This window comes from Mobula hypostoma, chromosome 4 (genome assembly GCF_963921235.1).
Source record: "Mobula hypostoma chromosome 4, sMobHyp1.1, whole genome shotgun sequence".
Lineage (NCBI taxonomy): Eukaryota > Metazoa > Chordata > Chondrichthyes > Myliobatiformes > Myliobatidae > Mobula > Mobula hypostoma.
In genome coordinates, this window is record NC_086100.1 from 203,174 (window position 1) to 218,055 (window position 14,882).

Genomic DNA, 14,882 nt, shown 5'->3' on the forward strand with positions numbered 1-14,882 from the left:
AACATGAGACAGCACAGTTTTAGGGTGCTTGGAAAAAGGTACAAGGGGGATGTCAGAGGTAAGTTTTTCAACAGAGAGTGGTGGGTGCGCGGAATGCACTGCCAGTGGAGGTGGTGGAAGCGGATACAATAGGGTCTTTTAAGAGCCTCTTGGATAAGTACATGGAACTTAGAAAAATACAGGGCTATGCACTAGGGTAATTCTAGACAGCTTCTAGAGTAGGTTACATGGTTGGCACAACATTGTGGGCCGAAGGGCCTGTGATGTGCTGTAGATTTCTATGTTCTATGTTCCACTTTTGAATGCCTCCCACTACTAAGTTCACCTTTACCAGAAAACAGCTTGTCCCAATACACATTTGCTTTCTCCAATTTAGAATCTCAACCCGCAGACCAGATCTGTCTTTTTGCATATTTACTTTGAAACTAAAGGCATTGAGATCACTAGATGCAGAGTGTTCCCCTACACAAACTTCTGTCACCTGCCCTATCTCATTCCGTAATAGCAGATCAAGTATCACAGACTTTCTTATTGGGACTTCAATATACTGTTCATAGCATATTTGACGTATCATCCTATCTAGTCCTTTTATAGTATGGGAGTCCCAGTCAATATGTGTTATATGGACAAGGCCATATCATTTACTTTCTGTAGGATTTTCTGTCCAAAGGCATTAGTGTTTCTGCACCAGGATGTAATGTAGTCAGTCAGTATAGTCTCCATCACACATCTATAGATTGAGAGATTTCTGGATATTAGGGTATTAAGGGATATGGGCTAAAAAGCTCAATTCTATTTCTTCAATCTCTTGTCCAGGTAAACTTACCTGTTCTCATAAGGAGCTGAATTGAGTTGGGAGTTTTATTTTAAAAGGCTTAATTTACCCAGTATATGGTCCTTGCATCAAAGCAAGTTTAGCTTCAAGGTTTGTTAGCTAGTTACCATCCAGTGGGAATAGATTAAAACTGTATAAAGCTCTATTTCAACGACATCTGGAGTATTGCATGCAATTCTGGTTGTCCCATTACTGGAAGGGAATGGAGGCATTGAGAGATTGAAGAAGAGATTATCCAGATGTTGCCCGGATTATAGGGTATGAGATCTAAGGGGAGGTCGGACAAACCTGAATTGATATCTCTGATGCAGCGGATGGAATTAGTTAGATCGGTATGGTCAGTACAGATGTGCTGAACTTTTGCATGTTCATCTGACCATAGAAGCTTTGCTGAGGGGTAAAAAGCTGAAGAAACATCATACTAAACTGCCTAGCACCTTGAAAATAAATCTGTCCATCTGTAATGTGATTTGACTGAAACTGTGCCTAGTGTTTCCTGCTGCTCTGTGACTTTGCTTGGGGTTGTCCTGACATAGCAGAAATTATTACTTGAAGAAAATGACTGCTGTTTTTATTCTTGTAGCACAGATAATTCCCTTACTGAAGAATCTTCAAGTGCTGAATTTAGCAATGAATAAGAATATAGGAGATGCTGTGAGGAATTTGATTGCACGGATTCGCTTTTTACCAAAGTTCAAAGGTCTTGGTGTCAACAACTGTAATTTATTCAAAGAATCTATTGTGGAATTGGGTAAGAATGTGATTTTTATTATTCAGTCACAAGCTGCTCTTTTCTGATATTAATGGAAACATTTGTGTTTTAGATGTAACATGTTCTTCTCTATATTTAGGAATAGCTGAGTTACTTGTTTGTGGTTTTGGGATGTGGTTCTTCTTCAGAGGCCAGCATTCCTGCCCAACTTGCAAGTACACTTAAATCTGGTGGCAAGAGTTGTGCAGTCCTTCTGGTCAAAGTATTTCCATTGTCTTCCATGCAAACTGTTTTCTGGTTAGCAGAATCTTGGACCCATCGGCCAGCACTGATCTACTACTGTTCTCCATGTGGTGGGACACTGAGGGGAAGGGCTACAGTGGGATGGTGTACAGACTGTGACCTTACTCAGTGATGTTACCAACTGAAAAATCATAAGTTCTGTTGAGAGTTTGAGACTTTTAATGAAATTGACGTATTAAGATGTTTGACATTTTTCCAAATATTTGAATAATTTAAAATGTCTCTGATAGATCTTTCAATGATTAAAAAGCCTTTGAAAGCAACAAGCTGTGAGGTTCTACAATAAGATAGGGATAGATTGATTGATTGGACATCAATCTATGAAGTTTGATGTGGGGAAGTCTGAGGTCGTGCATTTTGGTGAGAAGAATCAAAAGACACATTACTATCTAGATGCAAATGAGTGAAGTTCAGAGGGATTTCAGTCTTCTATTGCATTAACCACAAAACATTAGCAGGCAGGTCTGACGAGTAGGTAAGAAGGTAAATGGTATGTTAGAGTTATAGTATCTTGGAGTTACACAGCATGGAGACCAACTTGTCCATCCTGGCCAATTTGCCTCCCTGAATTAGTCCCATTTGTCAGTGTTTGGCCCATATCTCTTGAAACCTTTTTGATTCATGTATCTCCACAAGTATCTTTCAATGGTACTCCACTTTTTTCAGCTGCCTGTTCCATGGACGTACCATTCTCTGTACGAATTTACTGCTCAGATCCCCCTCAAACTTTTCCTCTCACCTAAATCTATGCCCTCTAGTTTTAGATTCCCCTATCAATGTCTGTATCCCTTGTTATTTTGTATGCCTTCATAAGATAACCCCTTGGACTCCTAAGATCTGGAGGAAAAGCTTTTCCCTATGATTCAATTCAAGCCCTCCAGTTACAGTGATGTTCTTCCATATCTGCTCTGCACCCATTCTGGCTTAATGGCCTCCTTCCTATGGCTTAATGACCCAACCTGCTCAAAACTCCAAGTGTGGTCTCACCAGCATCTTGTACAGTTGAAATATTATAATCCAACTCATGTGCTTAATGCCCTGACCAATGAAAGCAAATTTACCACCCCGTCCTCCATTGTTTCCACTTTCATTGAACAATGTACTTGTAACTTGAGGTCTGTCTGTTCTGCAATCTATGCCTCATATCATCTTATACACCTCTATCAAGTAACCTCTCCTTCTCCTTTGCTCCAGAGAGAAAAACCCCAGCAGGAGAATGGGGTTGAGGGTGAAATGGATCAGCCATGGTGAAATAGCACAGCAGACTTAACAGGCTGATTCGCCTAATTCTGATCCTATATCTTATGGTCTTGCTTTGATTATCCTATTATTCTTAGAGCTATGTACAATTTCCCTTCATAAGACCATAAGATGTAGGAGCAGAAATAGACCATTTGGCCCATTGAGCCTACTGTGCTATTTCATCATGGCTGATCCAATTTTCTTCTCAGCCCCTGTCACCTGTCTTCTCCCTGTATCCCTTCATGCCCTGACCAATCAAGTGCCTTAAGTATACATAAATACTTGGCCTCCACAGCTGCCTGTGGGAAAGAATTCCACAGCTTCACCTCTCCCTGATTAAAGAAGTTCCTCCTCATCTCCATTCTAGAAGGACATCCATCTATTCTGAGGCTGTGTCCTCTGGTCTTAGACTCTCCCACTAAAGGAAACATCTTCTCCACTCTATCAAGACCTTTCACCATTTGATAAGTTTCAATGATGTCACCCCTCATTCTTCTGAATTCCAGTGAATACAGTCCCAGAGGCATCAAATGCACTTCTTTTGACAAGCCATTCACTCCTGGCATCATTTTTGTGAACCTCCTTTGAACCCGCTCCAGTTTCAGCACATCCTTTCTAAGATAAGGGGCTCAAACCTGCTCACAATACTCCAAGTGAGGCCCCACCAGTGCTTTATAACATTTCAACATTGCATCCTTCCTTTTATATTTTAGTCCTCTTGAAATGAATGCCAACATAGCATTTACCTTCCTCACCACTGACTCAACCTGCAAATTAACCTTCAGGGAATCCTGCACAAGGACTCCCAAGTCCCTTTTCAGCTCAGTTTTTTTTTTGTAATATTTCTCCATGTACGTTTGTAGAAAATAGTCAATCATTTCATTTCTTTCACCAAAGTGCATGACCATACACTTCCCGACACTGCCATTACTTTGCCCATTGTCCTAATCTGTCTTAAGTCCTTGTGTAGCCTCTCTACTTCCTCAAAACTACTTGTCCCTCCATATCGGCAGCAGATCATTGACATATGACATAAAAAGAATCGGTCCTAACACAGACCCCCGTGGAACACCACTAGTCACCAACAGACAAACAGAAAAAGCTCCCTTTATTCCCATTCTTTGCCTCCTGCCAATCAGCCACTGCTTTATCCGTGCTAAAATCTTTCCAGTAATACCATGAGCTCTAATCTTGTTAAGCAGCCTTATGTGCGGCACCTTGTCAAAGGCTTTTTGAAAATCCAAGTACATAGTATCAGCTAATTATCCTTTGTCTGTCCTGCTTGTTATTTCTTCAAAGAATTCCAACAGATTTGTCAGGTATGATTTTCCCTTGAGGAAATCATGCTGCCTGTGGCCTATTTTATCATGTGCCTCCAAGTAACCTGAGACCTCATCCATAATAATCGACTCCAACATTTTCCCAAGCACTGATGTCAGACCAACTGGCCATGGTTTCCTTTCTTTTGCCTCTCTCCCTTCTTAAAGTGGAGTGACATTTGCAATTTTCCAGTCTTCCAGAACCATTCCAGAATCTAGTGATTCTTGAAAGATCATTGCTAAAGCCTCCACAATCTCTTCAGCCACCTCTTTCAGAACCCTGGGGTGTACACCATCTGGTCCAGGTGACTTGTCTACCTTCAGACCTGTCAGTTTTCTAAGAACCTTCTGGCTAGTTGTGGTAACTTCACACACTTCATGATCCCTGAGACCTGGAACTTTCACCATACTGCTGGTGGCTTCGACAGTGAAGGCTGATGCAAAATACTTATTCAGTTCACCCGCCATTCCTTGATCCCATTACTATCTTTCCAATATCGTTTTCCAGCGGTCTGATATACACACTCGCCTCGCTTTTGCACTTTATGTATCTGAAGAAACTTTTGGTATTCTCTTTAATATTATTGTCTAGCTTACCTTTGTATTCCACCTATACTACCTTCATGACTTTTTTTAGTTGCCTTCTCTTGCTTTTTAAAAACTTGCCAATCCTCTAACTTTCCACTAATTTTTGCTGTATTATATGCCAGCTCTTTGGCTTTTATGTTGGCTTTGACACCTTGTTACCCACAGTTGTGTCATCTTTCCTTTAGAATGCTTCCCGCTTTGGGATGTTTTTATCTTGTGCCTTCCTAATTGCTTTCAGAAATTCCAACCATCACTGCTCCGTCGTCATCCCTGCCAGTGATCTTTTCCAATCGATTCTGACCAACTCCTCTTTGGTACCTCTGTAAGTCTCTTTAATCCATTGTAAGTACTGCTGTGATGTTCTCACTATTCAAAAATGTGACATTATTTATAATTAGAGATACAGAGTGGAACAGGCCCTTCTGACACAATGAGCCGTGCTGCCCAGCAACCCAGCAATAAACCATCAACCTAATCACAAGGCGATTTACAATGATCAACTAACTCACTGCTTGGTACATCTTTGGAATGTGTGGGAGGAAAACCCTGCAGTCACAGGAAGAACGTACAAACTCCTTATAGCTGACACGGGAATTGAACTCCCAACTCCCCAGTGAACTAACTGTAACACTACCATGGTGCTCACCTTCCACGTACCCCACTCTCTATCACACTGGCAGCATCAGTACCCTGAGACATTGCATCAGAATCAGGTTTAATATCACCAGCATACAGTGTGTAATGAAATTTGTTAACTTTACAGCAGCAGTACAGTGAAATGCATGATAAATAAATATAGAGAAAAAAAGATCTGAAATATAGTCAACATTTATATGTCTATTAAATATTTCAATCAAATTATTAATGCAAATAAAAACAAATAACAAAGTAGTGAGGTAGTGTTCGTGGGTTCAATACCCATTTAGAAATCTTATGGCATTTCTGAATTGCTGAGTGTGTGCCTTCAGCCTTCTGTACGTCCTTCCTGACGCCAGTTCTACCCAGCCCTCAACCATGTTTCAGTAATAGCTATAATTTGCTTATCGCCTCGGTAAGTCGAGGTGAATGTGACCTCATTGGCTCTTCACGTGGCCTTGCATCATCTGGACAATACAAATACCTATGTCAGGATGTTTATTGACTACAGTTCAGTGTTTCACGCAATCATTCCTACAGTTTTGATTGAAAAGCTCCAGAACTTGGCACCTGTGCAAATGTGTCCTTGACTCCCCAACCGGAAGACCACAATTTGTGGTGGATTAGAAATAACACCTTCACCTTGCTGACCATCAACACAGGATCAGAAATGGAAAGAATGAGCAATTTCAAGTTCCTGGGTATCAGTATCTCTGTGGATCTATCCTGGGCCCAACCCATCCATGTATCTGCCCAATTTATTCTTAAATGTTAAAAAAGAACCCACATTTACCACCTCGTCTGGCAGCTCATTCCATACTCCCACCACTCTCTCTGTGAAGAAGCCCCCCCTAATGTTCCCTTTAAACTTTTCCCCCCTCACCCTTAACCCATGTCCTCTGGTTTTTTTTCTCCCCTTGCCTCAGTGGAAAAAGCCTGCTTGCATTCACTCTATCTATACCCATCATAATTTTATATACCTCTATCAAATCTCCCCTCATTCTTCTACGCTCCAGGGAATAAAGCCTGAAGACATGCACTCAGCGATTCAGGAACAGCTTCTTCCCCTCTCATCTGTTTTCTGAATGGACATTGAATCCATGAACACTAGTTCATGAGTTTTTTCATTATTAGTTTTGCACTACTTATTTAATTTAACTATTTTATATACAGTGTGTGTCTACATGTATGTACATATATATATATATATATACACACACACACATACACACCCCACATACACGGTTGATTCATGTATTTTTCTATTACGTATTGCATTGTACTGCTGCCATAAAACAAATTTCACAGATTTCATGATGATATAAAATCTGATTCTGATTCTGATTCTAATATCCCAGTCCCATGTACCAATCCATGTCCCTAATTCGGCCTTACCTCTTTGGCTTCTGGCAATAAAATAACTATATTTCAGTCTATCAGACCTTCCTGACTTTTGACTGAACTTGCTATTTTATCTTATATTTGCTTCAGCCTTATCTCCTACACTGCTGGTTGGATTCCATCCTCCCCAACAGAGTAGTTTAAACTATCACTCACACATTGGCCTTTATTGCAAAGTGGTTGGATTTTAAGAACAGGATTCTCTATGATTGTATGAGTGTTGTTGAAGCCACACCTGGAACACTGTGCTAAGTTTTGGTCCCCTTACCAGAAATAAGGATTAGTAACACTAGAGGAGATTTATCAGACTGATTCATGGGATGAGTAGATTATCTTATCAAGGGAGGCTAGATGATTTGTGTTTGGATACAGTACTGAGATGAGGAGGATGGGGGTGACCTTATTCAATCAAACAGTAGATAAGCATATTGATAGAAAAGATTTTGAGGGATCTGGGCTAAACGTAAGCAAGTGGGACTAGCTTAAATGAGCATCTTGGTTGTTGTGGACCAATTAGGCCAAAGAGCCATTTTCCATGCTATTTTGTGCTATGACTCTGTGTGAGGTCCTAACAGTGTTCGGCAGGTAGACGTTGAGATGCTTCTACTACCGGGAGAGTCACAAACAAGGAAATGTAGCTACATGAATGTATGGGTTGGTCATTTAAATCTGAGATGTGTAGAAAGTGGATCGTGAGTCTTTGGAATTCTTGGCAGTGAGAGTTGTTGAGGTGAGATAGTGATGGTGCTGCGTATGGCAGCTGTCTTGTGATCTCTGTTCCAACTTTACAGTGTACTGCTAATTTTTGAAATTTCCTTCGCATTTCTTGTTCAAGTAGCTGACAGTCACATCAGATATGATAGACTGACTTTTCTGAACATCAGAAAGGCAGCATTTACCCACTAAGTGCTGCCTTTTCTACATTGGCAACCCCTGCTTATGCGATCCATGGAAGACTCATTTACTACACTGCTGCTACCTTAGAAGCAGCACCAGAGGCGAGGGAGAGATGGCATGCTAATCGGCCGCCACTGCGTAGCATACTCCTGGCTAACATTCAGTCCCTGGACAACAAGCTGTGCGAACTGAGAGCCAGAATCTCCTGTCAGCGGAAACAAAGGCATGTAACATTTTGTGCTTCGTGGAAACCTGGCTGATGGAGGAGATACCAGATGACGCCATCGAACCCTCTGGGTTGTCCCTGTTCTGGGCAAACTGGTCTAAAAACCCCTCTGGAAGAGTATAGGAGATAGGGTATGCTTCATAGTCGATGATGCTTGGTGTGACCCCCAGAACATGCATGTCCACAAATTCTTTGTTCCTCAGATCTCGAGTACCTTGTGCTGCTGTGTAGACCTTTCTGACTGCCTAGGGAGTTCACGGCTGTTATCATCACAGCGGTGTACATTCCGCTGCAGGTTGATACTGACATAGCTCTCAAGGAACTGTATGAGACTATCAACACGCTGGATGTTGCACACCCAGACTCCATCGTCGCTGGAGACGTTAATAGAGCATCACTGTCTAAAGTCTCTCTGAAGTTTTGTCAATACATCCAGGTGAGCACACAGGGAGATAGCAAACTCGACCACTGCTACTCTCCCTTCTGCAACGCTTACGAAACACTCCTCCGTCTGCCGTTTTGGAAGTCCGATCACTCCTTCATCTTGCGCTGCCTGTGTACTGGCAGGAGCTGAAACAAGACACGGCCATAGTTAAAACTGTCCACTGTTGGTCTGTCCGATCGGTTTCTATGCTGTAGGACTGTTTTGATGACATCAGCTGGAATGTCTTTCATGATGAAAGTGTCTCTGAGTTCATGCAATGGGTCACAAGTTTTATCCGTAAGTGCATCGAGGATGTTGTCCCCCGGAAATCGGTCAGGGTGTATCTAAACCAGAAACCCTGGATCAGCATTTCCGTGCGAGCAGAGCTTACATTGCCAGTAATTAGCAGGAGCTTAGGAAATGCAGCTACGATCTATGCAAAATCATCAAGGCAGCAATATGGGGACAGGATCCAGACACAACTCTCCACCAACAACACACGTAGCTTAGGGTAAGGTCTGCACACCATTGTAGACTTCAAAGCTAAGCGCAGTGGTGCTGCCAAGTCACTGCCTCTCTCCCAGATGAGCCAAATCTTTTTTACGCTTGGTTCAATGTCGTCAACACTGAGCCCCCGAGGAGAGCTGCTGAAGTGACCTGCACTTTAGACATCTCTGAGGCTGAAGTACACAGGTATTTCCAACGAGTGGACAGTCGCAAGGCAGCGGGACTGGACAGCATCCTAGGGCGGATACTCAGGATGTGCCCGGCACAACTGGCAAGTGGTTCATAGACATTTTTAAACTCTCTCTCTCCCAATGTAGAGTGCCCTCCTGCTTCAAATTATCCACCATTGTCCCTGTATCTAAAAAGACCAAGGTAACATGTCTCATTGACTGACATCCTGTCACACTCACCTCGATAATAAGCAAATGCTTTGAGTGGCTGGTCAAGGACTATATCTGCAGCTTGCTACCACCCACACCAGACTCCTACAATTCACCTACCAGCACAACCGATCGACAGACAACACAATAGCCTCGGCTGTACATACCGTCCTTAAACATCTGGAGAAGAAGGATACTTGTATGAGGATGTGTTCTTGGACTATGGTTCAGCATTCAACAGGATAATTCCCTCCAGGCTTGACAGGAAGTTCAGAGACCCTGGCCTTCACCCTGCCTTGTGCAGCTGGATCCTGGACTTCCTGTCAGATTGCTGGCAGGTGATAAGAATGGGCTCCTTCACTTCCACCCCTCTGACCCTCAACACAGGTGCCCCTCAGGGCTGTATCCTAAGCCCCCTACTTTACTCTCTCTAAACCCATGAGTGTGTTGCCACCCACAGCTCCAATCTGCTAATTAAATTTGCTGATGATACTACATTGATTGGCCTAATCTCAAACAATAATGAGGCAGTCTACAGAGAGGAAGTCATCACGCTGACACATTGGTGTCAAGAAAACAACCTCTCCCCCAATGCTGCAGAAACAAAGGAGCTGAATTACAGGAGGAATGGAGACAGGCTAACTCCATTTGACGTCAATGGATCTGGGTTGAGAGGGTGAACAGCTTTAAGTTCCTCGGCATACTCAACACCGAGGATCTCACATGGTCTGTATATACCGGCTGTGTGGTGAAAAAAACACAACAGCTCCTCTTTCACCTTAGACAGTTGAAGAAGTTTGGTATGGGTCCCCAAATCCTAAGAAATTTCTACAGGGGCACAATTGAGAGCATCCTGACTGGCTACATCACTGGCTGGTATGGGAACTGTACCTCCCTCAATCGCAGGACTCTGCAGAGAGTGGTGCGGATAGCCCAATGCATCTGCAGATGTGAACTTCCCACTATTCAGGACATTTACAGAGATAGGGTGTGTAAAAAAGGCCTGAAAGATCATTAGGGTCCTGAGTCACCCTAACCACAAACTGTTCCAGTTGCTACCATCCAGGAAACAATACTGCAGCATAAAAGCCAGAACCATCAGGCCCCGGGACAGTTTCTTCCACCAGGCCATCAGACTGATTAATTCACACTGACACAATTGTATTTCTATGTTATATTGACTGTCCTGTTGTACATACTATTTATTACAAATTACTATAAATTGCACATTTAGATGGAGACATAACTTAAAGATTTTTACTCCTCATGTATGTGAAGGATGTAAGTAATAAAATTAATTCAATGAGATACAGTTGCACGAAAAAGTTTGTGAACCCTTTGCAATTACCTGGTTTTCTGCATTAATTACTCATAAAATTGGTTCTGATCTTCATCCAAGTCACAATAGTAGACAAACACAATCTGCCTAAACTAACAACCAGACATCCCACCCTGCAAAAATTCATTTCAGGGAGGTAGCACCTACGCCCCCCGCAACCCCATATTCCCCCTCCCCCCACGGTCGACCCCCAAGGGTGTATGTAATACTTTGTTTAGTGATTTTGTCTAATCTGTAAACCAAGTTGGGTATATGCAGAAAATGTGACATTAAAATATGTACTTATATTATCATGTTTATTCTATTACAACTTTAAGCAAGTCTACAGGGAGTTTGGCCTCATCACGTAGGACATCAATAGAGTAGCTCCTTAGCAGCTAGCCAGCTAGTTTAAATAACGTTAGCTATACTAGTGAACGAATGACACCTGTTAAACTCACCTCAACATGTCTTTTACATCTTAACCCACCATGGGCAATAGAAAAGTCACTGTTGCAAACAGTGCAGCGAGCAACACTGTCATTATTTTTGAGGTCGACTGTAAAGCCCACCCACAGAAAAAACTGATAGGTCTACTTAGCAGGGGTCCGCAATCGTTTTTGCACCGCAGACTGGTTTAATAGACAATAGGTGCAGAAGTAGACCATTCGGCCCCTCGAGCCTGCACCGCCATTCTGAGATCATGGCTGATCATCTACTATCAATACCCGGTTCCTGCCTTGTCCCCATAACCCTTGATTCCCCTATCCATAAGATACCTATCTAGCTCCTTCTTGAAAGTATCCAGAGAATTGGCCTCCACTGCCTTCTGAGGCAATGCATGCCACACCTCCACAACTCTCTGGGAGAAGAAGTTCCTCCTCAACTCTGTCCTAAATGACCGACCCCTTATTCTTAAACCATGCCCTCTGGTACTGGACTCTCCCAGCATCTGGAATATATTTCCTGCCTCTATCTTGTCCAATCCCTTAATAATCTTATATGTCTCAATCAGATCCCCCCTCAATCTCCTTAATTCCAGCGTGTACAAGCCCAGTCTCTCTAACCTCTCTGTGTAAGACAGTCCGGACATCCCAGGAATTAACCTAGTGAACATACGCTGCACCTCCTCCACAGCCAGGATGTCCTTCCTTAACCCTGGAGACCAAAACTGCACACAATACTCCAGGTGTGATCTCACCAGGGCCCTGTACAAATGCAAAAGGATTTCCTTGCTCCTGTACTCAATTCCCTTTGTAATAAAGGCCAACATTCCATTAGCCTTCTTCACTGCCTGCTGCACTTGCTCACTCACCTTCAGAGACTGATGAACAAGTACTCCTAGATCGCTTTGTATTTCTCCCTTACCTAACTCCACACCGTTCAGATAATAATCTGCCTTGCTGTTCTTGCTCCCAAAGTGAATAACCTCACACTTATTCACATTAAATGCCATCTGCCAAATTTCTGCCCACTCACCCAGCCTATCCAAGTCACTTTAAATTCTCCTAACATCCTCATCACATGTCACACTGCCACCCAGCTTAGTACCATCAGCAAACTTGCTGATGTTATTCACAATGCCTTCCTCTAAATCATTGAAGTAAATCGTAAACAGCTGTGGTCCCAATACCGAGCCCTGTGGCACCCCACTAATCACCAGCTGCCATTCCGAGAAACACCCATTCACTGCTACCTTTTGCTTTCTATCTGCCAACCAGTTTTCTATCCATGTCAATATCCTCCCCCCAATACCATGAGCTCTGATTTTACCCACCAATCTCCTATGTGGTACCTTATCGAATGCCTTCTGAAAGTCAAGGTACACCACATCCACTGGATCTCCCGTGTCTATCTTCCTGGTTACATCCTCGAAAAACTCCAATAGATTAGTCAAGCATGATTTGCCCTTGGTAAATCCATGCTGGCTCAGCCCAATCCTATCACTACTATCAAGATATGCCGCTATTTCATCTTTAATAATGGACTCTAGCATCTTCCCCACTACTGATGTTAGGCTAACAGGGCGATAGTTCTCTGTTTTCTCCCTCCCTCCTTTCTTAAAAAGTGGAATAATATTAGTTATTCGCCAATCCTCAGGAACTGATCCTGAATCTAAGGAACATTGGAAAATGATCTCCAATGCATCCGCAATTTCCAGAGCCACCTCCTTTAGTACCCTAGGATGCAGACCATCTGGACCTAGGGATTTGTTAGCCTTCAGTCCCAACAGTCTACTCATCACCATTTCCTTCCTAATGTCAATCTGTTTCAGTTACCCTATGTCCTTGGCCCATCCATACATCTGGGAGATTGCTTGTGTCTTCCCTACTGAAGACAGATCCAAAGTACTTATTAAATTTGTCTGCCATTTCTCTGTTTCCCATAACAATTTCTCCCAATTCATTCTTCAAGGGCCCAACATTATTCTTAACTATCTTCCTTCTCTTCGCATACCTAAAAAAAATTTGCTATCCTCCGTTATATTCCTAGCTAGCTTGCATTCATATCTCATTTCTTCTCCCTGTATTGCCTTTCTAGTTAAGTTCTGTTGCTCCTTAAAAATTTCCCAATTATCAGTCTTCCCACTCACCTTAGCTCTGTTATACTTTTTTAATGCTATGCTATCTCTGACTTCCTTTGTCAACCACTGTGGCCACTTTCCCCCCTTTGAATCCTTCCTTCTCTGGGGAATGAACTGATTTTGCACCTTGTGCATTATTCCCAAGAATACCTGCCATTGCTGTTCCACTGTCTTTTCTGCTAGGATATCCGACCAGTCAACTTTGGCCAGCTCCTCCCTCATGGCTCCATAGTCTCCTTTGTTCAACTGCAATACTGACACTTCTGATCTGCCCTTATCCCTCTCAACTTGCAGATAAAAACTTATATTATGGTCACTACCTCCTAATGGCTCCTTTACTTCAAGATCACTTATCAAATCCTGTTCATTGCACAACACTAAATCCAGAATAGCCTTATCCCTGGTCGGCTGTCGTACAAGCTGCTCCAAAAATGCATCCCATAGGCACTCTACAAACTCCCTATCCTGGGGTCCAGTACCAACCTGATTTTCCCAGTTCACCTGCATGTTGAAATCCCCCATAACTACTGCGACATTTCCTTTGCCACATACCATTGTTAACTCCCTATTCAACTTGCACCCAATATCCATGTTATTGTTTGGGGGCCTGTTGATAACACCTATTAGGGTCTTTTTGCCCTTACTGTTCCTCAGTTCTATCCACACTGACTCTACTTCTCCTGATTCTATATCCCCTCTTGCAAGGGACTGAATCTCATTCCTCACCAACAGGCCCACCCCACCCCCTCTGCCCACCTTTCTGTCCCTTCAATAGCACGTATACCCTTGTACATTCAATTCCCAGATCTGATCCCCCTGCAGCCATGTCTCCGTTATCCCAACAACATCATAGTTACCCATTCGCACCTGAGCTTCAAGCTCATCCGCCTTATTTCTGACACTTCGCGCATTCAGATATAGAATTTTTAACCCATTTCTCCTCTTTGTTTAAATCGCTGCCTATTGTGCATAACCCAGCTCCCCGAACTCTCACCGGGCTATACGCCCCTTGAATTTTGTTGTCCTTCTTAAATTTACTTACTCTTTCTGCACATTTAACTCCATGCTCCGTCAGACCATCCCTCTGCACATGTATCCTCCTTATCACTCGTTCCACCTCACCTTTCTCTACTTCACACTTAATATTTCGGAACCATGTAATCCCCACCTGTCCTTTATACTTCATTTCGCTATCCTCTCTCACATTCTGGATCCCTGCCCCCTGCAAATTTAGTTTAAACCCCCCCCCAAGCAGCACTAGCAAACTTTCCTGCAAGAATGTTAGTACCCCTCCAGTTCGGGTGTAAACCGTCCCGTCGGAACAGATCCCACCTTCCCTGGAACAAAGCCCAATTATCTAAAAAACTGAAGCCCTCCCTCCTGCACCATCCTCTCAGCCACGTATTGATCTGTATAATCCTTCTGTTCCTCACCTCACTTGCATGTGGCACAGGTAGCAATCCTGAGATTGTTACCTTGGAGGTCCTGCCCTTCAGCTTCGCACCTAACT

General features: G+C 43.0%; 1 protein-coding gene across 6 annotated transcripts in view; it reads left to right on the plus strand.

The window, feature by feature from the left end:
* Positions 1 to 14,882, plus strand: part of lrrc31 (leucine rich repeat containing 31) — a 202,708-nt gene that overhangs the window by 165,539 nt on the left and 22,287 nt on the right. For all 6 annotated transcript variants that reach the window (XM_063045216.1, XM_063045214.1, XM_063045220.1 and 3 more), the window contains one exon: positions 1,419 to 1,586. In XM_063045216.1, the coding sequence (XP_062901286.1) occupies positions 1,419 to 1,586 (168 nt within the window). The remainder of the gene's footprint in view (positions 1 to 1,418; positions 1,587 to 14,882) is intronic.